The sequence below is a fragment of the Coenobita brevimanus genome, chromosome 55, assembly GCF_032717465.1.
Source record: "Coenobita brevimanus isolate Jiangsu-jjx chromosome 55, ASM3271746v2, whole genome shotgun sequence".
In the NCBI taxonomy this organism is placed as follows: Eukaryota; Metazoa; Arthropoda; class Malacostraca; order Decapoda; family Coenobitidae; genus Coenobita; species Coenobita brevimanus.
In genome coordinates, this window is record NC_137008.1 from 55,661,119 (window position 1) to 55,685,709 (window position 24,591).

General features: G+C 42.0%; 1 protein-coding gene across 1 annotated transcript in view; it reads right to left on the reverse strand.

Annotated features, from left to right (window-relative positions):
• Positions 1–24,591, reverse strand: part of LOC145401395 (calpain-9-like) — a 226,372-nt gene that overhangs the window by 67,921 nt on the left and 133,860 nt on the right. The window contains exon 3 of the mRNA XM_080273733.1: positions 16,482–16,668. Coding sequence (XP_080129859.1) covers positions 16,482–16,668 — 187 coding nt within the window. The remainder of the gene's footprint in view (positions 1–16,481; positions 16,669–24,591) is intronic.

The following is a 24,591-nucleotide window of genomic DNA, read 5'->3' on the forward strand; positions in this document are numbered from 1 at the left end:
ACAAGCGTAACCAGATGTGCTTCACCTACTCCTGGAAGCCGAGAAACTAAAGATACAAAAAATTATGTAGACTGTGAAGAAAGTATTGTATTAATTAGCGTCAATTTGGGGCCAGATCCCCAAAACTTTTGGAGAAGAAGTTGGGTTTGTTTAGTGTTATCTTAATTTCAACTGGGGCTTATTAATGACAGAATTTTGCCCAACATCTTGTGAATTTCGGACCAGGTCACACATTCTCGTCAGCCTGGTGGACTTTCTACCACCTTTTCCTTACCAGTTTATTTCTACACATGGCGTACTAATAATTTTGTGAACGATATATACGTGATCCACGTAGATAGAGATATACGAGACATGCATGAGAACATTAAGGTGAATTAGGTAAACAAATCACTTAGGAAGAGATATTGAGGCATATAGGTGAATACTTAGGTGAAAAAGATAAAACAAATCGCTTAGGAAGATATGTTAGAGACATACAAGAAAATACTTAGAGACATACAAGGTAATACTAAGGTGAAACAGACAAACAAATCGATTAGGAAGATGTGTTACAGGCATACAAGAGAATATGAAAGAAAATCGTAAAACAAATTGCTTAGCAAGAGGTTAGAGGCATACAAGAGAACACTAAGGTGAAAATTAATACATAAAACAAATCGCTTAGGAAGAGCTGTTAGAGGCATAAAAGAAAATGATACGGTGAAACAGATAAAACAAATCGCTTAGGAAAAGATGTTAGAGAGCGTCCCAAGCTGACGAGAATACAGGGCCAGATCAAGGTAGCCTCCCCGCCTGATGCCGCCTCAATGCTCCTCCGCCTCCACCTAAAACCGATAATGCTCCTTCTCCCATAAATCGATACACCGGCTACTCGCTTGGCCTATCCCACGGGCGACTGATATTGGCATAATTTTAGAGTAAGCCCCGACACCAGATTTACGCAAATGGAACCGACGGACGAGGCGTGACGAGAGTGGAGCGAGACGTTGAACAGAATGGTGTGTGGGAAGTTTCTTAGATAAAACATAAGAAAAATAAATAAATAAATAAATAAATAAATCCTGATGTAATGGAGAAATGAAACCAGAGACCGCGGTATGATATTTTTTTAAGTTCCTATAATACACCGTGTAATACAGACGTCCTCGGGCACAAGGGGTTGAGTGAAAGTATTTTAGACGGCAGGAATAAAATACATATTGTCCGTAGTGATGGTTGACGGTAAAAGATGCTTTTTACTACATTCATATCTGGAATGAAAGTCTTAATGTAAGTTCTTTTGTCCTGTTACATAAAGACCTCCCAAGTACGATCACGAAATGGAATCAGAACCTTTGATGTGATGAACAAAATGGTGGGAGGAGATAAAGGAACGAGCTTAACTGTTTTTACTTTTCTCACAAAACATCAGAAAAAAGGAAAATTTAAGTAAGTCCCTGTGTTTTCCAATACGCTAAAGAATTCAAGCTCTTTCGTACTTTTCTCTCTCACCCATTTCATTTACTTGGCGCTATGAACCTTTAACACGGGTTTTTCTCCCGTAACAAAGATTCTCCTGATGTCATCGAGAACTGTTATCAAAATTTTCAGTATCAAATAAACAATGACACAGTGCTCTAGGTCGTATTCTCTGGGCACCAAAGTTAGCAAAGGGTTAGTGAAGGCACTTCTAGTTGGGAAAATGTATCCTAAAGTGAGTAACACCATCTGATGGCAGAATGAATATAAAAGACGTCGCTACACTGATGAGATTAAAGAGCATTGGTTAGGACTGACAAACCCGAAAAGAACATAAACAAAAGTAGATGCAGTGAACAGTGAAATGGGTCATACACTCACTCTTTCATCACGGAAGACCTTGAAGTTCTCGACTCCAAATGTATGACCCTGAATACACACTCTGTCGCTGCCACTGTCACGGTTATAATTATGCTCTTCCCTTGCAGCATTCTCTTTCATCTATGACTGAGAGGAAAACAGTCTCTCGTATTAAAGGAGGTAATGAAGGCTATATTAAACCATTCCGTTTTGAAAATCCTCACAAAAACTGAGTAAAGTCATCTGGAAGCAATAAAAACACAAATACACACACACACAAAGACATTATGGTGAAAAGTAACACAACAAACCGTACAAGAAAAGAAACATATTTAGCTTTCAGCTTACGAAAATTATGCAAGAAACACGTCACAAAAACCAGTAATAATTCTGATATCACCCATCTACGAAAATCTGGGGTACGAATAAAAATTATTAGCAATTCAGATTTCATTCTAAATCGCCGAAAATCTTACGACTTTTTTCTCTAGTAGGTAGAACATTTTACGATAAATTCACATAATTCTTATTGTAAAGCAGCTTTCACTTTGTTTACTAACATCTTACAGGAATTATACGACAATCTTAAAGACTCCACCTCCCCTGGTCCATTATGATACACAAACTATTCAGCGTCTTTGAAAAATGGTGCTCCCTCCCTCAGATCTCTCTTAGTTACGCAGATGAGAGGGCTGACATCAGAAGGGCAAGATGGTAAAAGAGGGGACGCCCATCAGAGGAGAAAGCCGTCTCAGGTAAGGGCCATCGCAGAAGAGGGTTGATGCCCGGAAGAGGAGTGGTGAGGGTCAAGGGATGACGTCAGAAGTAAGGGCTGGCGTCGAAGCAAAGTGATGTCAAATGAGAGGTTGTCAGATGCAAGGGATGATGTCGGACGTGAGGACAGACGTCAATGGTGAGAGCTGATGCCAGATATGAGGACTGATGTTCAAAGTGAAGGTTGATGCCAGATGAGAGGACTGATGTCAGAGGTGAGGGCTGATGTCAGTTAGGGCATATCAAAGATTAAAGCAGATGAGCATATTAGAACTGTTGAGAGAAAACTACAAAGTAATGAATGATAATGTACAAACCCCATCGTTAGATTAGTTCCCGCATTAGCTGAATAAAACCGTCTTGCGGAAATAAGAACACAGCAAAAAATATTCTGAACAGGGGTTAAATGAACTGTTCCTAACTCCTTTATTATGAATGATCCCCCTTAAGACGAATAAAACTGTACGGTGGTAGATAAAACATCAAAATGAAAAAAAAAAAAGGTCAATGTAGCCTCTCTCTTCCAAGCGTCAGACAGAAATGACGGACGGTTATCGTACTACCTGGGAAACGAATTCGGATCCAGCACACTATTACACAAACGACAGCTAACAAAGACCACGGCTGATGTCACAAGTGGGGGAAGGGGGTTGGCATCAAAGGAGAAAGTTGCCATGCAAGCAGAGACGTGAGTATATCTCCACGGCCTTGAGAATGCTCTGTGATGTTGGTGATGAACATGCAAACCTGACGACGTGACACATGACGGGCTAGACAGGGTTAGACAGGGAGTGACAGAGTTTGGCAGGGTGGGAAATGGTGAGGTAGAGTGAGCTGGGAGGAGACAGAGTGAGGCACAGTGAGACAAGAGTGATGGCGAGTGAGGCAGGGTGATGCGGAGTACCGCTGGGTGAGGAAGAAAGAGACAGTGCTGGTAGGAGAAGGCAAGATGTGTAGGGCTGGGACAGGAGTGAAGCAGTGTGTGTAGGATGGGACAGGGTGAACAAGGGATGGTGAGCTGTGTATGGTGAGGCAGAGTGAGATTGGGTGAGACACAGTGAGGCAAGATGTGCAGGAGGGGACAGGATATGAAAGAAGGGGCAGGATGTCTGACGGATGGCAAGGTGTTAGGGTGAGGCCTAGTGAGGGTGTGTGGATTAGGCTAAGATGTGCAGGAAAAGATAAAGGGTAAAAGGGATGGCAGCGTGTGTAGAGTGAGGCATAGTGAAGCAGGGATGTAGATAAGGGCGGCAGATCATGCAAGAAGTCAGGGTGTGCAAGGGATGGCAGGTAGCGTAGGGTGCAGGGTGAGGCAAAATTTTGGTGCTCAGACAGAGTGCAGGGCAAGGTAGGGTGTGTAGCAGGGTATGTACAGGGGAAGACGGAGTGTGTAGGGATGACTATGGAAGTGCTGGGACAGTCATGAGAAAGTAGAATCCATATCTATAAACTTTCTTGAGCTAAAGTTGTGTTTAAATTTACTTGTTTATAATATCGTCTTCACTCACACAATTTCTATACACTTCACAACCAAACCAGAGTGGATATAAAGTGAAAATATGAAAAACAAGACGATTCTTGATAATATTAAATTTTTGTAGACACTTGTTTTCACCATGTTAATTTGTTAAGATCCTTCATATATATGGAGCCAAGGTAGGCAGACTTGGTCCGCTGAGTGTTGATGGTATGCATGAAGCGTAGATGTGCGTGTGAGGCTGGAAAAGGAGAGTGAGGGAGTGACGTGTGATGTTCAGGGTACAGGTTACAGGATACACGATGATGATGATGATGATGATGATGCATGGACAGTAAAATCACGTGTAAGAAGAGGACATGAGAAGAGCCTGGTGTGCATAAGGTGACAGGCAGTGTGTAACAGAGACTGGGTGTGTAAGAAAGGGTGCGTAACAAAGACAAGGTGTGTGAGAGAAAGTGTGTGAGAGTGATAATGGCAAGGTGTGTAAGAGTGATATAGGGTGTATAAGAGAGTGCGGTTAATATCAAGCTAGGGTTTGTAAGAAGGTTTGTAAGGGAGGCAGGGTGTGTGAGAGAGACGCAAGGTGTGTAGAAAGGCTGGATATGCACAAGAGTTATTGCGTGTAAGAAAGGAATGGAGTGCAAGAGAGGCTGGATACGTAAATTACAGAAGGCGTGAAAGGCAGGGTATGCATGGGAAACAGGGTGTGCGAACGAGGCAGTGTGTGTGAATGAGAATTAGGGTGTGCGAGAGAGAGTGTGTGTGTGTGTGTGTGTGTGTGTGTGTGTGTGTGTGTGTGTGTGTGTGTGTGTGTGTGTGTGTGTGTGTGTGTGTGTGTGTGTGTGTGTGTGTGTGTGTGTGTGTGTGTGTGTGTGTGTGTGTGCGTGCGTGCGAGAAACAGAGTGTGCAACAGCTGGTCGTGTAACAGAGAGAGGATATAAGTGTGTAAGAAAGGCACGATGTAGGAGCAACAGGGTGTGCGACAGAAGAGGCAACACAGAGGGCATGTAAAAGGAATATGGTGTGCAAGAGAGGCATGGGGTGTAAAAGGAATATGGTGTGCAAGAGTGGCATGGGGTGTAAGAGGAAGAAGATTTGTGCTGTGTATTTTGAGCACATCAGTGTCACTACATGTAAGGCCGTGGCGCCCCTTTAAGTGAGTTTCCTTTACGTCATGTTTCCCTTCTAAAAATGCATGATTGAATCTGGAAGTTTTGGGGCCATTCGACTCGTTGCTTATGCATTAGTTTTCTTTTTTTTTTTCATACATGATAGAGAAGTTTTTAAAAATCCGCTCTGGCGTTCAAAGCGGCCAAATATTTGAAAACTTTGAGATAATAAAATTGTATTGAAAGTCTGATGAATATTTCGTCACTTAAACTATACCTCTCTCTCTCTCTCTCTCTCTCTCTCTCTCTCTCTTTCTCACGGGTACGTGCTATCGAGGAGGTATGGAGGTGAGGGCACGGGAAAAAATTGGTCACGTGTAGAGGCGACTTAAGCCATCACGTCTTTACCACCTGACCTCCCCCACACTTAGCCCCTCCCCAACTCTAAGACCCCCCTTCCATCCCTCTTCCCTCCCCCCTCCTCTTTCACACTGCTGTATAACGGTGGCACACATAGCTCAGGTCACACACACACACACACACACACACACACACACACACACACACACACACACACACACATACACACACACACACACACATTCTCTCTCTCTCTCTCTCTCTCTCTCTCTCAGAAGTCCTTTTCCATGCTAAATAAAAGGAATTCGTAACAGCATGGTCAAACTTTAACAGCGACCTAATCACACAAGCAATCAATAAGAAAGTGACAATACATTTGATTAATCTGTATCTTATCATATTTTTAGACACCATACTTGAAGGAAAAATAAATACAACTACTCGGAATTTCCCCAGTCGAGGCCCAGTTAGATGGATAGAAATGGGCTAATAGACATGATAGATAAACAGCAGAGAGAGAGAGAGAGAGAGAGAATTTCCACAGACCACACACCCCTTACGACGTCAACGAGGTCAGGCGGTTATCACAACACAAAAATTTATTCCCAAGTCAGAGTGTGAGATGGAGGGTGAAAAATGAAGACTCTGAGTGAGATGGAATGTGGGAGGGAGAGGGTGGAAGACTGACAGAGGGAGATAGAGGGAACGTGAGAGAAAGAATCTGAGGAGGGTGAAAGATGGAAAGCAAGAGGAAGGAAGGGTGAAAGAAATTAAAGACTGAAAAATAAAGTAGGATATTCGAAGGGTATGAGAGGAAGGAGGCCTTATATTCATGGTACTTGTATCTATCTATCTACCTAGAGAGAGAGAGAGAGAGAGAGAGAGAGAGAGAGAGAGAGAGAGAGAGAGAGAGAGAGAGAGAGACTGCGTGAATGAATGAGGAAGGAAGAGGGTGGGATGGATGGTGAGAACTGCCTAGAGCTATGGATATCTTTTTTATATACTGTTTTTTTTTTTTTATGGAGTTTAGTATATACTTATTGGAGTTACTTTTAAATGGAGGTACGTACAGTAATGGTCACTTAATTTTTATATATATTTAATACTCTTCAGGAAACCAGTAATACACGAAATTACTATGAGCATCCAGGGCTATTTACATTGTGTGTGTGTGTGTGTGTGTGTGTGTGTGTGTGTGTGTGTGTGTGTGTGTGTGTGTGTTTCTTCATTTACATATCGGTGTTGCTTCCACACATTCGTATGCAAGAGTGTGGCGCTGATCTGTATTCTTTGTCACGTAATGAGTATAATCAAGTATCATACTAACTTCGAGTATCGAATATCGAACACTGAATGAGTTTCAGACTTCTCAGCAAGGAGGGAGGAAAGACGGGGGAGGGAGGAGGGAAGGATGGAGAAGGGAGGGAGAAAAAATGGAGAACGGAAGGGAAGATGAAAGAAGGTGTAGGGAAGAAGGGAGACAACGAGAGGAAGAGAAGGAGACTGGAAGAATGAAGGAAGAGATAGGATGAGTTGTAGGAAGGAGGTAAAGAGGGAAGCAACAAAAAAGAGGATATGCGAGAAGAAGAGACATTAAAAAAATAATGATGGAGGGGCGAGAGGGGGTAAAGAAATAATAGAGGGGTTTGAATAAAGGAGATTATAAAAGGGAGGGAGAGGGGATGGAGGGAGTGAAGAGGTGGAGGAGTTATTGAGGAGGGAAGGGAAGGGGTAGGGAGGCTGACAGGGGGAAAGACTGTGTGAATGAATGGATTAAGAAGGGAGTGGGGGGGAAAGAAGAAAGGGAGAGAGGTGGTCACAGGGGGAGATGGGACGAAAGAGAGAGGGTTATAGTTGGTCAGACGGTGGGAAGGAAGGGGGGAAAAGCGACAGGAAGAGGTAAGGAGGATAGGAGAGATGAGAGGGAGGATGTAAGGGATGCGGGGGAGCATGGGAAGGGTGTGGGAGGGCAAGGGAGGGAGAGATGTTTATACGAAGAGAAGAATGGGAGGAATGTGAAGGAAAGGAAAAGAAAAGATTTTGCATGAATAAATGAAGAAGGAGAAAAACTGTAAGAGAGTCGAGGAAGAATAGCTTTAAGAGAGGACAGGGAAGCTAGAGCAGAGAAGAAAATGAAAAATGAACGAAAGAAGGAGGGAGGGAAATAGTGAAGGTGAGGGGTAGTGAGAATGTGGGACGGAAGAGAAGGAAGAATGAAAGAAGTCTTGAGTCCATTTTCGGCATCCAGGGCACTTGGAGAGGAATACATTAAGCGCAGAGCTGAGACCCAGCTTACTGAACGTTTCGCCGCATGAGTGGCTTCCTCAAGAAGTCAACCTTGGAGAAACGCTGAATAATTTGGCGTCTTCCACTCCAGGTTGGAGGAAGACTTAAGGACTACGTGAATGAATGACGGAAGAAGCGAGGGTCGGAATGAACGTGAACATAGCTAGAGAAAGAAAAGAAAAAAGACCATTATCCTTCACTGCCCACATGACGCCAAGACAGAGTCACATCTGCAAAGTATTACAAAAGCAGAATAAGTAAATCAAGTGGCTGAATAAGTCACCTGTGGACAAAAGGAGATATGCACTACTTAGCATCAACAGAGCTGGTACTGACACGACCAGCAGCTGCCGAAGACAAAGCAAAGAGGTCTCTGAAAGGGCTACAAAAAAAAAAAAAAAAAAAAAGTTAAATACCACTCTACATCAATGGTGCTCTCATGTAAAGAAGCTACCAAGGCCCCTATCTTAGGGAAAAAATAAAGGTAGAGGTGAACATACTTCTATATTGTAAAAAAAAAAAAAAAAGACAGGTATGCTGTAAATCAACTGAAAACACGGGCAGTACATTAAAAAAAAATGTAATGAAACTTTTGTTTAAGTCTAAGACGAAGGATTAGCCACGGACAACGGAAGACCAGGGTGTGGGATCATGATTAAAGATACAGTAAACAATGTACTGTATATGAAGAGACACAACATACTTTTAGAGCAGGGAGGGAGGGAGGGAGGGAGGGTAAGTTGGAAGGAGAGTACAGAGGGAAAGAGGGAGGGATGGTCGGAGGGAAGGTGTGGAAGGAAAGAGAGAGTGAGGCTCGGAGGGAAGGTGAGCAGGCAAGAAGAGAGGGAGGGAAGATGTTGAGGGAAGGAGAGGGAGAGAGAATGTGTGGACGAAGGAGAGAGAGAGAGGGAAGATTTGAGGGAAGATGTGTAGGAAGTGATGGAACGTCGAAGGGATGATGAAGAGAGAGGGAGAGAGGGGGGGACGGTCGGAGGGAAAATGCGGAAGGACGAACAGACAGAGGAAGGGTCGAAGGAAAGTTGTGGAGGAAGGGTGAGAGAGAAGGAAGACCTGAAGGAAGAAGACAGATTGGGGGGAGGGAAGCCGGAGGGAAGGTGTGGAGGGAGGGGGGAAGCCGGAGGGAAGGTGTGGAGGGGGGAGGGGAAGCCGGAGGGAAGGTGTGGAGGGAGGGAGAAATAGTCGAAGGGAAGTTATAGTGGTAGGGAGAGAGACGGAACGTCAGAGGGAAGGTGTGGAGGCAGGGAAAGAGGGAGTGAAGGTCAGAGAGGCGTGGAGAGAGGGAGGGAACGTAGGAGGGGAGGTGTGGAGAGAATGAGGGAAGCCAGCAGTAGCCCGGGGCCGTGAAGTCAACAGCCTCTGGGGGGTAACGGTACCTAAAGAGTGGTTCTGAATCTTAGTTTTTGCCTGGGCGTAATGAGCAGCAACCGGTCTGTGTAGTAAAGCAGCAGAAATAAAAAAACCTCCTATACATGCTTAGTTTTCTGTGTGTCTAAAATTACCTGTTATACGCCTCTCGCTTCATCTGCTTTATTATACTATCTTATTTACTTGTTTGCCCACTCTAAATGAGCAGCAACCACCGACTGTAATGCACGATTCTGAATAAAAGATCTGCAATAGACATTCTAGACCCGTAATAATAATACAGGTAGGCTACTATTCAAGACCTATATTCTTTGACTCATCCTTCCTATGAGCCACTATACTTACTGGATTTAAGATAGACTCAGCTACGATGCTATAATTTTGGTATGCCGCAATGAGGAGGCAGCGTGGCGTGTACGGAACGGACCTTTTACAAACGTGCTAAATCTGATCTCTTACTCTGCTTTATAATAATAAATTTCTAGGATTACTGTATTTGGGGCTGATTCGATGACGATCTGTTTACCTTCTATCTGCTGTATTGGCGAGGAACTGACGTGTGTAACGTCAGAGGCGCAACAGCAATGCATTTATTCATACTCTCACTATATTCTTTCATTAATCATTGTAATATTCAGCTCCACTGAGCCTGTAGATCTATTCGATAAAAGAAAGTTTTGGCGACGATATTTTCACTACCGTCTGCCGTAATTACACAAACTTGAGTGTGTAATGTGAAACCGATATAGCAGAAGTACCCATGGTGTCAGGGGAATTTTTCAATGTAATTCTTGCCATTTTCTGACGGTCTCTTTAGTCCTGAAGGGACTGTCTGCACTAACGGGTAAGAAATAATCTTAATAAACCTAATCAGTGGCAAAGGCTTTCTCTAAACTGAATAAAATCGTCTGTTAATACCAAAACTTGGCTAAAAAGGACGTCACCCAGATTCAAGGAGTTACAATTTCGACATTTTGTCTAGAACGCTTACAAAAGCTTCCTGACTCCCCATTATCTTTTCCTTTCTCTTGCATGCATACATTTAAAGAGAATTATATTATTAGGCTTCATACACGTCCACCTTGTAACGCTCCTAACACGATCATATATTCCACATTTTATTTTTGTAACGTCCAGATAACTTTATGAAGCTTACGAGAGCACACAAGTAGTAATATAGGTTGACAGGTTGATGAAGACTATGCCAAACCTTTCCAGTTCGAAAAATCTCTCTAAGCTGAATGAAACCGTTTAGAGAGCGCAAGACTTAAAAATGAATATTTAATTGTATGAACAAATCGAAGAGCGAGAAGTGTATGATTAAAGACAGCGCAGTTTACATACACGTTTTTCTTTTCTATTACCATCTGCAGCAGGCATCTTGATTTATTACATTCTACAAAACTTTATTTATACCTCGTGGATTTAAATATGGAGGAAGCTTCCGTCATATTGCTGCTCATTTCCCGCAGCTCAGAGGCAGAGAAAGACAATAGTATGACTTTCTTTTCTTTTCTACGGCGCCTCATGACCAGCACCATGTTTTAGTGTTAATCTCTTGCAACAGCCCGGTATTCAAGACGGAGAGATGGTAATTTAACGCCAAGATTATGTGGAGAAAGTACAGAAGATTGCTCGTTGGAAAAAAAAAAAAAAAGGATCTGGGGTCATATACATAAACCTTCTTACATTATGTATAAGCCTGCTTGTTTATAATTTTGTTTTCACTCATACAGCTACTACGCCCTTCATAAACAAACTGGAATGAACGTTATAGTGAAAAAATATGGCAAAACAAAATAATGCCACAGAAGTTTACTATGGCGGAGACTTATTTATCGTGGGGAAGTTGGTTAAACACAAAAGTACATCTGCTCCACATCCTCTTCTTCAGACCTAAGACGCATCATATCATATCAAAGAGACTCATTTATGGCCAGAACAACATGACAGGTATTCCTCACCTTAGGATTATTAGCCAGCAGAGGGAAGTTAAAAGTAAAGGCGTTGATTTATATGACGGATTTTGGCGTAACTACAGTATTTCACGCTTTGACTCCTAAGCTTACCTTTGCCCGGATAATAGGTCGTACTTTGAATAGCTTTGAAGGTTTCGTAACACTTCTTCCTTGGCGATTTAGTCTGCACAATACAACTCAGCATCCTCTCGCATGCTACTGATGCAAGAAATGAGCATGATAACACTTTACAGATAACATAAAATAAAATTTTCAGGTGCAGTGCGCCAATTAAAAAGCTAAGGAAGTGGTGCTCCGAATCCTCCAATTCCCGAATTACACAAGCCACTTTATGAGAGAGGGTGGCGTGTCCTAGGAGAAAGGGTTGTGCAGAAAGGACGAAAATACTTGAAAACATTTGTGTCAGGGTCACCACTCACGCGAAAGCAGCGCCACACAGCAGGAAACAATATATATATATATATATATATATATATATATATATATATATATATATATATATACTGTACAGATAGATAGATAGTAGATAGATGGATATAGATATACTGATAGATAGGCAGATAGATGGACTGATAAGCAGATAGATGAATTGACCGATGTACAGATTTTTACTGAGCCTCTTCATTTTCCGTATTCTAAAAAGATTTGGCTGTGATTATTCAAGTGCTGATTTAACCATTTCTTTACGATGAAGTCTTGTTGCATTCAGTTTATAAGAGATCCCTTGTGGTAAAGGGGCTGACGAAGGCTATCAACTCCTCAGTTCTAGGAGTCTGTCCTCAGCTGAATGAAATCAAACTTAAACAAACATCGTCATCCGAGTGATTGAGTTGAGGAGGAAATCAGTATCTACATTCACATTCTTTCCCCTCAGTCTCCTGCTTCCCTCTAATTGACCCTTAGGTATTCAGTATTCTTAAAGGCTGTTGCTTGATGACTCTTTAACCCTTCAGCTGGACATTAACTCAAGTTCGCCCAAACAATATACAACCTCAGCAAAGAAGGACTTACTCGAGAGGGATATGAACTCTAATGGTCAAAACAACTCTAATACTCTGTTGCAACTAACGCCAGACGATTTTACTTATCTGAGTGTGCTGTAGGAGCTTGATACAGTTAATACCGTCACTAATACCCCTCTCATGATAGGGACAAATCGAATAATTGCTTCCAGACAACGCCAAACGATTGATTCAACTGACAGTGAATCACAGGAATTGGAGTGTTAATCATATGACCAGTGAAATTTCCCAGCACTGAAGAAAGTCAGTCTTGTGTGTACTGGAATATAATACCTAAAAGCGTCCATGGCAAGAAGCTGTACAATGTTAGATGATACGTATGCCTGAACCCCTGGTGCAGTATTTTCCCCGTATTTTCATGTTTATTCTTCTGGTTTGCTCTGATCACCTTAATTTCGCTCAACAAATTCACTAATGACCAATCCCGCGGTGCTGTGAATACATAAAGTGGTTTCTGCTTTCGCCTGTGGTCCTCAATTCGGTTCACTAGACTACCTCTTTTCATTTATTCGCTTCCTGTTCATATAACATCACAATATTTTACTACGGAACGTCATTCGTATCCACAGTTATTATTCTACGGAACACCATTTTCACACAAGGTACAGGGCCTCACATTATATCACTGAATATTTTAGCTCGAAAATCTACCTACTTCTCATCGAATATTTTTTTATTGAATGCTATTCTCTTCAATGGTGCAGTTAATTAGTACAAAATATTTTAATACGGGACACAGATTTTATGTACGGTACAGTTCCACAACATCGGACATGTTACTACGGAACAGCATTCTTATCAACGGTACAGTTCTTCGCATTATATATAGAATTAAACATTTTACCATGGAAAGCTATTACAATCTACGGTACAGTTCCCTGCACATCTCCGTATATTTCACTACGGAGCATCATTCTCATCAAACGGTACAGTTCCCCACATAACGTAATCGATTATTTTACTCCGGAACAACAATTTCGTCTACGGTACAGTTCCTCACGCACCTGTCTCATGATCGCGTCTCCTCCGGTGTTTTACCCGAGCTGACGGCCTAACGATTACATGAAGCTGGGAGTGAGTCTAGGAACCTGAGTGTGTTAATACTGGCACCATTAACCCTCTCACTGGCGGAACAACTCTGCTATTCAATTCCACCTCACGTCAGACGATTTTATTCTGCTGAGAGTGAGTCATAGGAATCTGAAAAATATAATATTCTACTAAGGTGCATCATTTTCAACCATGGTGCACTGCCTGCAACTACTTCTTTCGCACATTCTCTCTCTCTCTCTCTCTCTCTCTCTCTCTCAAGTTAAGCTATTTTCATCCATGCGTATGTCTTTCATCACACCCTATATGATTATTCTCTTACAGTATCTCATTCTCATCTTAAAAAAAAAAGAAAAACGCATCCTTATCTCCTCACAGTGCGATTGTAAAGTCTCCCAAGGTGAACCATTCCTATTTTCAGTTCGATTTTTTTCACATAACAACACTGAACATTCTCACATTGTACTGTCCACCTATTCAGCCACGGAGCGGTACACAACAGTAAAACCAAATCGCTACAAGTTGATACTGCTAAGAATCTTCACCTAGTCCTAGAAAGACGGAAATAAATGAGGAAAGGATGATGCGGTTAGTACAGCAGGTATGCACTACCATGAATATAAATGTATATCTTTTTATTTCCTTTTTTTTTTTTTTTTGAAAGACAAAGATGACTAAAAATGGATAAAGTGATTCTCAGACTAAATGTGCACTTTCACTGGGCTAGGGAAAAAACAGAAACGCAGAAATTACTAAAAAAAATGACAAAGCGGCTCTAAAACTAGGCCTGAATTTTTCCTTTGTATGTGTGTGTGGGGGGTGGGGGTCAGGGAACCGGGTGGGATGGGGTGAGGGAGGGGGGCAATGACTGAGCAGCATTCTGCGGCATCCCCTCACAGGCCCCCCAGGCCTCCCTCTTCCCTTCAGAAGATATAGTGGCAACAAAGGCGCTGTAGTTCAGAGCAGTGGGGGAAAAAAATCATAATTGTGCGTAATGAGAGAAAGTCCCGCGTGCTCGGGCAAGGGGGCCGCTCCCTATTCATATTTACGTAATTCACTAAGAAATATTCGTAATGACAGGGCGGCCGTGACAAAGCGCTCCACCTATAACGCTGTAATTGATTCCGGTGGGTAATCTGAGGCTGCCCCGCACGAATCAAGACTGAGATATTTGGTCGCCTTAAACGGGACGGCCTCACGCCAGTGGAGCCACTGACCCCTCTCTATTACCAGCACCGCTGAAGAAAATCGTCTTGTGTCAGCCTTAATTAGTGTCCTTGAACATCTTGTCCTCACGCTACCAAGCTACTGAACCCCCACTTTACTGTAAGGATTTCTCACACTGGAATAAAATTATCTGCCTTAATAAATTACATCTCTTAATAACTTGCTTGAATGGGTTCACGGACTGAGTTAGTAATGAGTTTCTTCACTAAGAGAATATTTATACATCAATAAAAAAGCATATATATATATATATATATATATATATATATATATATATATATATATATATATATATATATATATCATCATCATCATCACCATCAGCCGTTTGAGTATCCACTGCAGGACCGGCCTATCCCAACCGAAGTCGGGACGATACAGCCAATGTATCTCTACCACGTGGCTTAGGCTTTCTGGCAGAGATTGTATGTAGGGTGAGAAGTGCTTGTAAGTGTAACTGTAGTGTTGGTGTGGTTTTGGATGTGTGTGTAGTCTGTGAACCAAGTGTAATCGGCCCGCGCAAGCCGACTAGGTGCTAGCATACTTTATAGTAAGCGACACTGGTTCACCCACAGCACCCCTTGTGTCCGCCAATGCAGTACGTGGCCGGGTGAACACTCCCAAAGTTTATTACCCTGGCGGGGCGCGAACCCTGGCTCACCCGTGTACGAAACGCACATTCTACCACTGTACCACAGAGGCTCATATATGTGTGTGTGTGTGTGTGTGGGTGGGTGGGTGGGTGGGTGCGCGCGCGCGGGCGCACCTTGTGTGAGAGCACGCGCTTTGTGTATTTGTATGTGAGCAATAACAAGTTCCAGTGAAGGACTGTGCATATGTATGACATCATTGACAATGTCTTCCAAGAATGTACGCCCCATAGTGAGGAAGAAGATACAGCAACAAGTCGCTCTCCATCTGGTGCTCATTTATCACCTAGGCCTACAGGCATTCACAGCAGATACGTCAACAAACTAAAGAATTCCAGGTGCACAGGCAATACGTGGCATGCCACCTTCACACCCTCCTCTTATCCTTTCTAGCTCTTTTAGTACACCGTCAGGCTTTCCTTTCATTCGCCATCATTTCACCTTCACTTTTACCACCACCACTATGACCTTCACTTTCTGCTTTCCTTCACCTCTTCACCTGCATTTTCTGACCTTCACTTCACTTTCACAGAATTCTCTATCACCTTCATTCACTACTACCATTGCCAATACCGATTTCTCCCACCATTACCATCTTCTTCACATCCTTATTCTCCTTGCCTTCACTGTGTATATATTACACTCCTCACTCTCACTTCTTCACTTCCATTTTCATCTCCGTGTCACCGCTATCATCTGCAAATACTAGCATCGCTACAGAGAATCACCGAGCCAAAGAAGGGAAGAAAACTCCAAGTATTCGCATCGCTGCAGAGAAGAACGAAGCCTCGCAAAATGAGCAAAGCGGCTATTATTAAAACTTTTGCAGTGAAAATTGAGCCAAAGTAACGCTCAGATGCGGTATTGGTTAAACAAATGAACTGGCACATGTGGTCAGTCAAACAAATGAACATATCTGCAATTATTATTGTTACTGCTGCTGCTGAACACGAAGTCAAAGAAAGAAATGCAACTATTATTAGAGCTGCCGAAGTGAAAACAAAGCCAAATCAATTAACAATGGTACAGTTAATAAAACTGCAGTGAAAAAGGAAAGAAGCCAAGGAAGTGAGCAATTACTATAACTAGAAATATGGCGTGTTCTAACCTGACGAAGACCACTAGCCACTCTGAGATCAGCTAATGGACAAGTGTAGTCAGAATAAACGGTTAATTTGACAAGTACACAAGGAGACTCATTCCTGCTTCATAACTAAGGCTCACTGAACTTCACGTAACCACGACTTGGTATTCAAGTTGCCCCAGTGGCCCGATTCCGTCAGGTGAAAACAAACCAACAATAACAGCTGTCAAAAGGATGCCAGCGTAACACTCACATGCGGCCTCATCCACACTATGGGTCCCAGGTGCGGCTTCTTGTGGATGTACAGGGATCTCGGCGAGGTGGTGAACTCCGTGTCCTCGAACAACTGGCCTCGCTCTCGTAGATTCCTCTTGATGTGCGAGTAACTGCCCCCGCTCCTCTCTCGTTTCCTGGCCAGACTCCGGTCGATGGTCCAGTACCTAAGGGAGGAGAAGAAGGTAAGGTTAGAGTTCCATAATTTTTTGGTAGCTGGTCATAATATCAGGTAACATCAAGATGAATAAACTCGTTGTTGTTGTTTGTTGTTGTTGTTGCACCAGGTTCATATGGATGTGAACCCAGTGGACTGCAGGCTGAAGTTGTCCTTTCCTGCAATCCAACACTCTCCTTTCAGGGGATAAGGAAGGAAAAGAGGGAGGCTTGCATAACCGAGCAGCGGAGCCTCCCAGCTATATAAGTGCCACCACTCGTGAAAGCAACCCTCTCACGCACCTCGGATGACACATATCAACACGTAGCATATTGCACAGGCAACATCACATCAAATACAGCACATGTAATAATCACGTAACACTCCACTGGTAATATCACGTAACACTAACAGGTAACATCACATAACATCCTATAAATAACAGCACGTGGCATACTCAGGGTAATATCAGGGAGTCGTATACTTTCAATAAATGGGAAAATACAGAAAAGCTCTTTAGTATTATGCGGTGGTTACTATCGATCAGGTTTGGCATTAGACTCTTGAAATTCATCGTACTGCGTACGTAACATCATTCGATATACTACAAATTATATACAGTACTGTAATATTTGACACAAAGAGCATCTCATAAAAGGCTGTGCGGGGCACCATCACATAATATACTGCATAATTAACATCACATAACATATCATAACATAAAATACTGCACAGATAACATCACATAAAGCACGAGTAACATCGTGTAACATAGTGCACAAGTAACATCCTATACCATTCTGCATTAGTAGCATTACATAATAGAGCACAGGTAACATCATAATACCATACTGCACTGGTAACGACCCATAACATAGTGCACAAGTATAATTATATGCCATACTGCTCTGGTAACATCACATAGCACAAACAGATAACAATCCGTGTCAGTTCATGAGACAAGGGTGTTAAATGTACCCTTGCAAAATGTTCAGGAGACGTGTATGTTACTCGAATCATACATTTATACATCATTCTCTCTCTCTCTCTCTCTCTCTCTCTCTCCTTTCATTTGCTTTTTACGCCACAAAGGGAATACGTGGGTTTGGGTTCTGTTTGCTCTTCTCTTTTACCACGAAATTTCCCTCCATTTTGTGTGGGAGAATATTAATGTTCATATATTAATTACACTCGACACAGAGAATATTAAAAGTAAAAGAGAGAGAGAGAGAGAGAGAGAGAGAGAGAGAGAGAGAGAGAGAACTGTTTCATCCAAACATAAAGCCATATTAATTATTCTTGATATTACATCTTGACTGCTCTCTCTCTCTCTCTCTTGCACCCAAAACACACCCAACACGCACGCACACACATACATACAAAAACATACACAACCTTGCACAGCCATTCCCCCCTCCCCCCATCTCTTTCTCTCTCTCTCTCTCTCTCTCTCTCTCTCTTTCTCTCACACACACACACACACACACACACACACACACACAAACTATCATACTTCATACTTCTAAACCTAATTCCTACCTACACTTCACACTGTTACAGCTCACATACAACCACACACACCACCAAGTTCCACAGTGTTAAACCTCACCCTTCCACACCTTTGAAACCACATTATTATTATTATTGTAAATTGGCTCACATTATGATTACTAAATTACACCGGACCACAATGAAACAAATAAACTCATCCCATCCTAAGCTTTTTTGTCTTTTTTTTTTTAACATATTCTTGTGTTAATATCATAATGCCGTAACTATTTGTCTAAAAATAAAAAAAAAGGAAGATTTATTTATTTTCCGTCGGTACATGAGTAAAGAAAAATACGTGGAAACTACCAAGTTAATAAATTATATTTAACATACCTAACGCAACGAGTCTACATACACTGTTCCTCTCACAAAACATATTGTATACAGATAAACTACCAGCAATTGTAACGGGAAAACAGAGGGAGGTGCACTTTAAGGTACGAAGTATAAAAAAATAGCTTATAATACATTTACATAAACGTGTGTGTGTGTGTGTGTGTGTGTGTGTGTGTGTGTGTGTGTGTGTGTGTGTGTGTGTGTGTGTGTGTAAAGCGATGGATATATGCTAAGGTAGGGGAGAACTAGGCTCATTATATCATATTAAATTAATTTAGTCTAAACAGTTCCAGAATACTCGTAAAACATTTCAGACGAAACTATTTCCGACACAGCGGAAATTACTCCTGGGACGAAACAACTAGGCATTTCAACGCTACAAAGCATAATACGCCAAAGCAAATGACTCAGCCAAATAATAAAAAAACATGGAACAAAACTGAAAAAGTGGAGTTTTATAAAATACACAAAACTAATGCAACATATTTTATTAGAGCTTAAAATATGTCGCAATATATACCATAATTTTAACATATATTTAGCAATGTGATTTTGCTTTATGTATCTAACCCTAGGCATAACACTGGCAGTCTGTTCCCTAAGGCCCAGCAGTCCACCTACGTGCCACACACTTTCTCATATCACCACTTCAGGGCTAATACCCATCCCGTTCATGTTACGGTTGTCTCCTTCATGATTGGTGTAAAATAGTAGTTGAGGAGCAATTTTTATGGCACGTCGGTGGGTTCTGTGGAATATCAGCTGAGTGCTTGAACATATGTTGGCAACACAGCTGGCAACATGTTCGGGATCATGTTTGCAGCAGTAGTTGGACAGTTGTATGCAAACATGTTTCAGTGCAGTTTCGAACACTGGTAGCAAAGGTGATGGGAACGGTGTGTCCATACGAGGCAGCTGAGACTTCATCATGATGTTGCCAACATAATCTGGACGCTGCTGCTCCCAACGTGTTGGCAGCGTGTTCGTTACCGTGTTGCTTACATGTTGCCAACCCTTGTTTAAGCACACGTGTGGACGCGCCAGTACTGTGCAGTTCAAATAATCATAGCCTACTGTTCCCTCCCGCAGCCTAAGATCGAACTAGCGCACTTTCATAACGCAGTTCTAACCATCTGAATACCACCTTCCTAAACGATTAGTGAATGATGTTATTAAAACTTGCCTAATATCAAACCATGGCATTATATAACTGTACAGTACCAACCCTTCACTATACGAGCTTCCTTGATGGTGAATAACATCTTCAGGTGACAGAATAAAATGTTAAGATGTTACTGTTGTGGAAGGGCTGAAATACAGTTCGCCAAAGTGTACACCAGTGCCCCATTTCTGATCGTCATTTGTTTAACAAGGCAACTGCCAGGCCCATTTTGCGTCCTGCGGGGCGTAAGGGCTTGAGGCTTCCGTAGTCCAGAACATGTAAAGACAGGAGACCGACCTATGTCTCTGGTACATCTCACATGATAGAAAAAAAAAAAACCTGGCCACCTCCGGGATTCCAACCGTCGCGCGTAGGCCATGGTGCGCTTCAATCCAAGAAGCACGTGCTGAGAGAAACCAGTATTTTGCTTGTGTCCCGCTACTGAATGCGTTGCGGAATGTGACATGCAGCTTCACCACTTCAGCCCAAGGTGGACATTTTTATTCTATCCTTGTTGTCTTCAGATGTAGTTATTCAACGTAGCGGGACTTTTCCAACTGGACTGGCTATAAAAAGCGTTCATTTTACTAATTTAATAGATCCCCCAGAGTTAAATTACATCTGTTCAGGCAGCCACAACCAAAATGACTGCCTTGGGTTAAGCAACTCACACACGCTCATTTCTGCCAGCAGGTCGGTTTGTGCACACGACCAGGCAAGCCGGCTTGAGCGTGTATGGTTCCCTTAAGGCTGCCAACCCTTGAATAAATTACTGTCAGCAATGAGGAACTTGCATACACTTTCCCCCTTCTCAGTTTTAATCTATTTCAGTGGTTGTTATTCCAGCGAGAACTATAATTGCTTTTAACTGCTGAGACGAATGGCGCTCCAGTGATTTAGTACACTAGTAGGAGTGACATCTTGCCTTACACGCAGGTTTGAATCTCCCAGGGGTGACAGGAGGTTTTTCGATCAAATATATGCTACCGGGGGCGTACGTCAGTCTCCTATCCTTATATGTATTGAACAACGGTAGCCTAGCCCCGGGCCCGTACACCTGAAGGGAGTATTAGAGGAAGCACCGTTACCATGACTGATTTAAAGTTCGCCCTTGCTGTGAATGCTGAACTAACGAATGCCAAAATGCTATTATATTTCAGACACGTCCAATCAAAGGTGGAATTTAATCGAGGCAATCACAGTACCTACATCTGCACCTGCATGTGTATCTATCTGTGTCTATCTACCCATCTATCCGTCTATCTATCTATCTACCCATCTGTCTATCTGTATGTATATCTATCTATCTCCCTGTGTCAACGTATGTCTGTGTTTATCTATCTATCAATCTTATCCATCAATCTGTCTGTCTATCTATCTATCTACCTACCTGCCTGCCTACCTGCCTACCTACCTACCTATCTATCTATCTATCTATAAAATGATACAACCCAAAGTAAATAATGGAAATAATAGTGTGGGTGAAAGCAATTGTCTTCACTCAGAGATGAATAACCAGTTTCCCTTCATTTCCTCTCCTGATTCTAAGACGGAAGGAAAGAGTTTATCATCGAAACTATTTAACTCGTAAGCCAGTTCTCCTTCCTGTCATCTCACAATCTCTTCCTCACAATGCCCGTCTTCCTTATTTTATTCTGTCTGTCTGTCTACCTGTCTTCCTACTAATCTACCTACCAACCTACCTACATGCATGCCTACCATCCTAACCCTCTGTTCATCTATCTATCAATCACTGTGTCTATTAACTACCACTGCATCTATCCATTTCTATCACATCATCCTCTCTAAGCGGTTACAACTCCCCCTCCCTTCAAAAAAAAAAAAAAAAAAAAAAAAGGGCAAATCTTGACACCTCTGACACTCAGCCTCATCTGCATGGCATAAATTATGAACAACTTCAGGCGAAAAACTTTCTCTCGCCTTCATCTGCATAACTATTTCACTTCACGTCCACATATCGCCTGCCACCACTTCCAATCACCTCTCATTTCTCCTCTTCCTCTCGTTCGCCAGTGTTCCCTTCTTCCTGTGCTTGTTTGCCATCTTCCTCTAGTCTCTCTCTCTCTCTGTGTGGCTGATCAAAGTTTCATGTCCGTAATCGTCTTTTCTCCCAGTCTACACTTCTCCTCCTCTTCCAATCGCTGAGTATTCTGGTTCTTTCCATTCGTCAGTCTTTTTCTCTTCTGTTCACCACTCTCCGCTCGTCTCTTTTTTTCATTGGGCGATCTTACCCTCATGTTCGCAGTCGCTTGTTACTTCCAATTTACACAAACCTTCCCCCAACCTAAAGAAAACCACACCGATACCGTCAAGTAAAGAATCTGGGTGTAAATAAAAAATACAAGAAAAAATTACGTAGGACGTAATTCAACATCGATGCTGCCTGTCAGTACAAAAGGCCTCCAACAATTCTCCTCCTCCTCTCTTGTCCCCTACAGCACACAGATTCCAAAGGCAGCTGTGCAGGATCTTAAACGAGGATCTGAATTTTTAAGTCTGTATATTAAATGTAAGTAGAAAGCAACAGTACGTAGCAACCTTGAACAATAAAAGAGGAATTAAGCCAAGAACATAACATCGACAACAGATGAATCCGTCGCAATACCTTAGGAATCCGGCAGTAAATATGTCTGCTACTTTTCATCCCAATTTGAAAAAAAAAAAAAAAAAAAAAAAGGCAAGATTTTTGTCAGATTTTCTTGTACATCGATTCTCCCTGTCAATATAAAGGCCTCCAATCCTCCTCCTGCTCCTCCTCTCGCCTTTCTTATATATATCAAAAGGATCTGAGAGGCAGCTGACGTAGAAACTTTAATGAACTGATACCTTCTTCCGACAAAAGATTACACAAGTTACATTCAGAGACATACTTATGAATCATGACCAGATTACTACTTCGGTTCCATCAGATTAAACTAAGTATGTATATGACTGTCATTGTACATGTATTACCCTGTTTTATTTTATAGAACAGTATTGTTGGTACACACACACACACACACACACACACACACACACACATTGTGTGTGTGTGTGTGTGTGTTCAACAGATTGATAGATAGATAAATAGGATAGATAGAGATAGATAGATAGGAGAGATAGAGATAGATAGATAGGATAGATAGATAGATGCACAGACTGATAGGACACAGATAGATAGACACATAGACTGATAGGACAGACAGATGGATAGATAGATACATACATACATAGATAGGAGAGAGAGAGAGAGAGAGAGAGAGAGAGAGAGAGAGAGAGAGAGAGAGAGTTTAGACAGCAATGGAAAAAGAGAATTATTTACGACCCTTAAAAAAACAAGAACTTCGACAGGGTAACCGTAAGAATCAGACTGTCAATAATCAGATAAACCTCGGACAAGACTCCTCTCTCTTTCCTCTCCTCTTCCTCCTCCTCCTCCTCTTCCTACTCCTCCTCCTCCTCCGTCTACCCTATATCAAAAGGATCCAAGAAGCAGCTGCTGGGAAACTCGAGTGAGCTAGACGGCCACAGAGGAGGGAAAAGTTTGACAGGTTTTGGTTTTTCTTGGACGATAGCAGACTGTCGAAGGACGAGTCCGGGGATTATAGTTTTCAGTCTGCGGGGTTCGTCTGCAGTTTCTCCTTTCTCCTTTTCCTTTCTTATTCTCCTACGCATTTTTAAAGCTGATTTTGTGTGCTATATTGTGCTTATGTTTTACGCTCTCTCTCTCTCTCTCTCTCTCTCTCTCTCTCTCTCTCTCTCTCTCTCTCTCTCTCTCTCTCTCTCTCATTTTTCTCACACAAACTGACTTACACTTCAGTTTAATCTCACACATTAGCCTAATCTTGAACTTAAGCTTAGGTTCTCCTTTGCGCTTGATCTCGAGTTCCATTTTCTTTCTTTTTTTTTTTTTTTACTATCTCACATTTCATCTTATTTTCACACTATGGCCCATTTTCTCACTTATCAAGATTAATTCACCCCACTTCAAACCGCATTTTCTCACGTCTGCATAATCTAAAGCTTTATTTTCTTCCTCTTCGCTTTAATCTTACACTTCAGCTCTATTTTTAAGCAAGAGCAGAAAGTTGGAGAAGCTGCCCTCGCTGGGGGATTCTTGTTTCTCTCTCTCTCTCTCTCTCTCTCTCTCTCTCTCTCTCTCTCTCCAACCACCGTACGCGTTGAAAAATATTCCCTCCTTCAAGATTTTTAGTTTCCTTCTTTCCCTCCATTTTTCGAGCATGTCTGTCTGTCTTACCTTCCACCGCCCCAACGTTCAAGGTCATGTCCTCGCCTCAGCCTTCCAAATTCATTCTCGTCTTTCATTTTTCGTTCTCTTTACTTCCAGACGATTTTATTTAGCTGAGGAGGCGCTTCATTGAGTAGGAATTAGACAGAAGATTTTTAAAAGTCATTCACTGCCTGGAGGCTCTCCTAAAATGAATAACATCGTCTGTTGATGACAATAATAAAAGAATAAAGACGTAAATAAATAATAAATAAATACTCATGAAAAAATGGTCATGAATGAATAAAAAAATAAATAAATAAATAAATAAATAAAAAATGGAATCTCACCCTAAAAGAATTCACGGAGGTGCATGACGCCCTAATTCACTGTCCTTCCTGTGATATTTGTTAAAAGAGTTAGCGAATTACATTCATTTTTTATGTATAAATCTCTCTCTCTCTCTCTATGTATGCATGTATGTATGTAGGTATGTATGTATGTATGTATGTCTATGTATGTTTGTATGTATGTAGCCCGGTCTGTCTGTCTCTCGGTCTACCAGTCTACTGACCTTGTTACCTCCATATTAAATCATTACATTGCATATATTAGTGCTGGATCGGAGCAGTGTTCTACAAAAATAAGTAAATTGC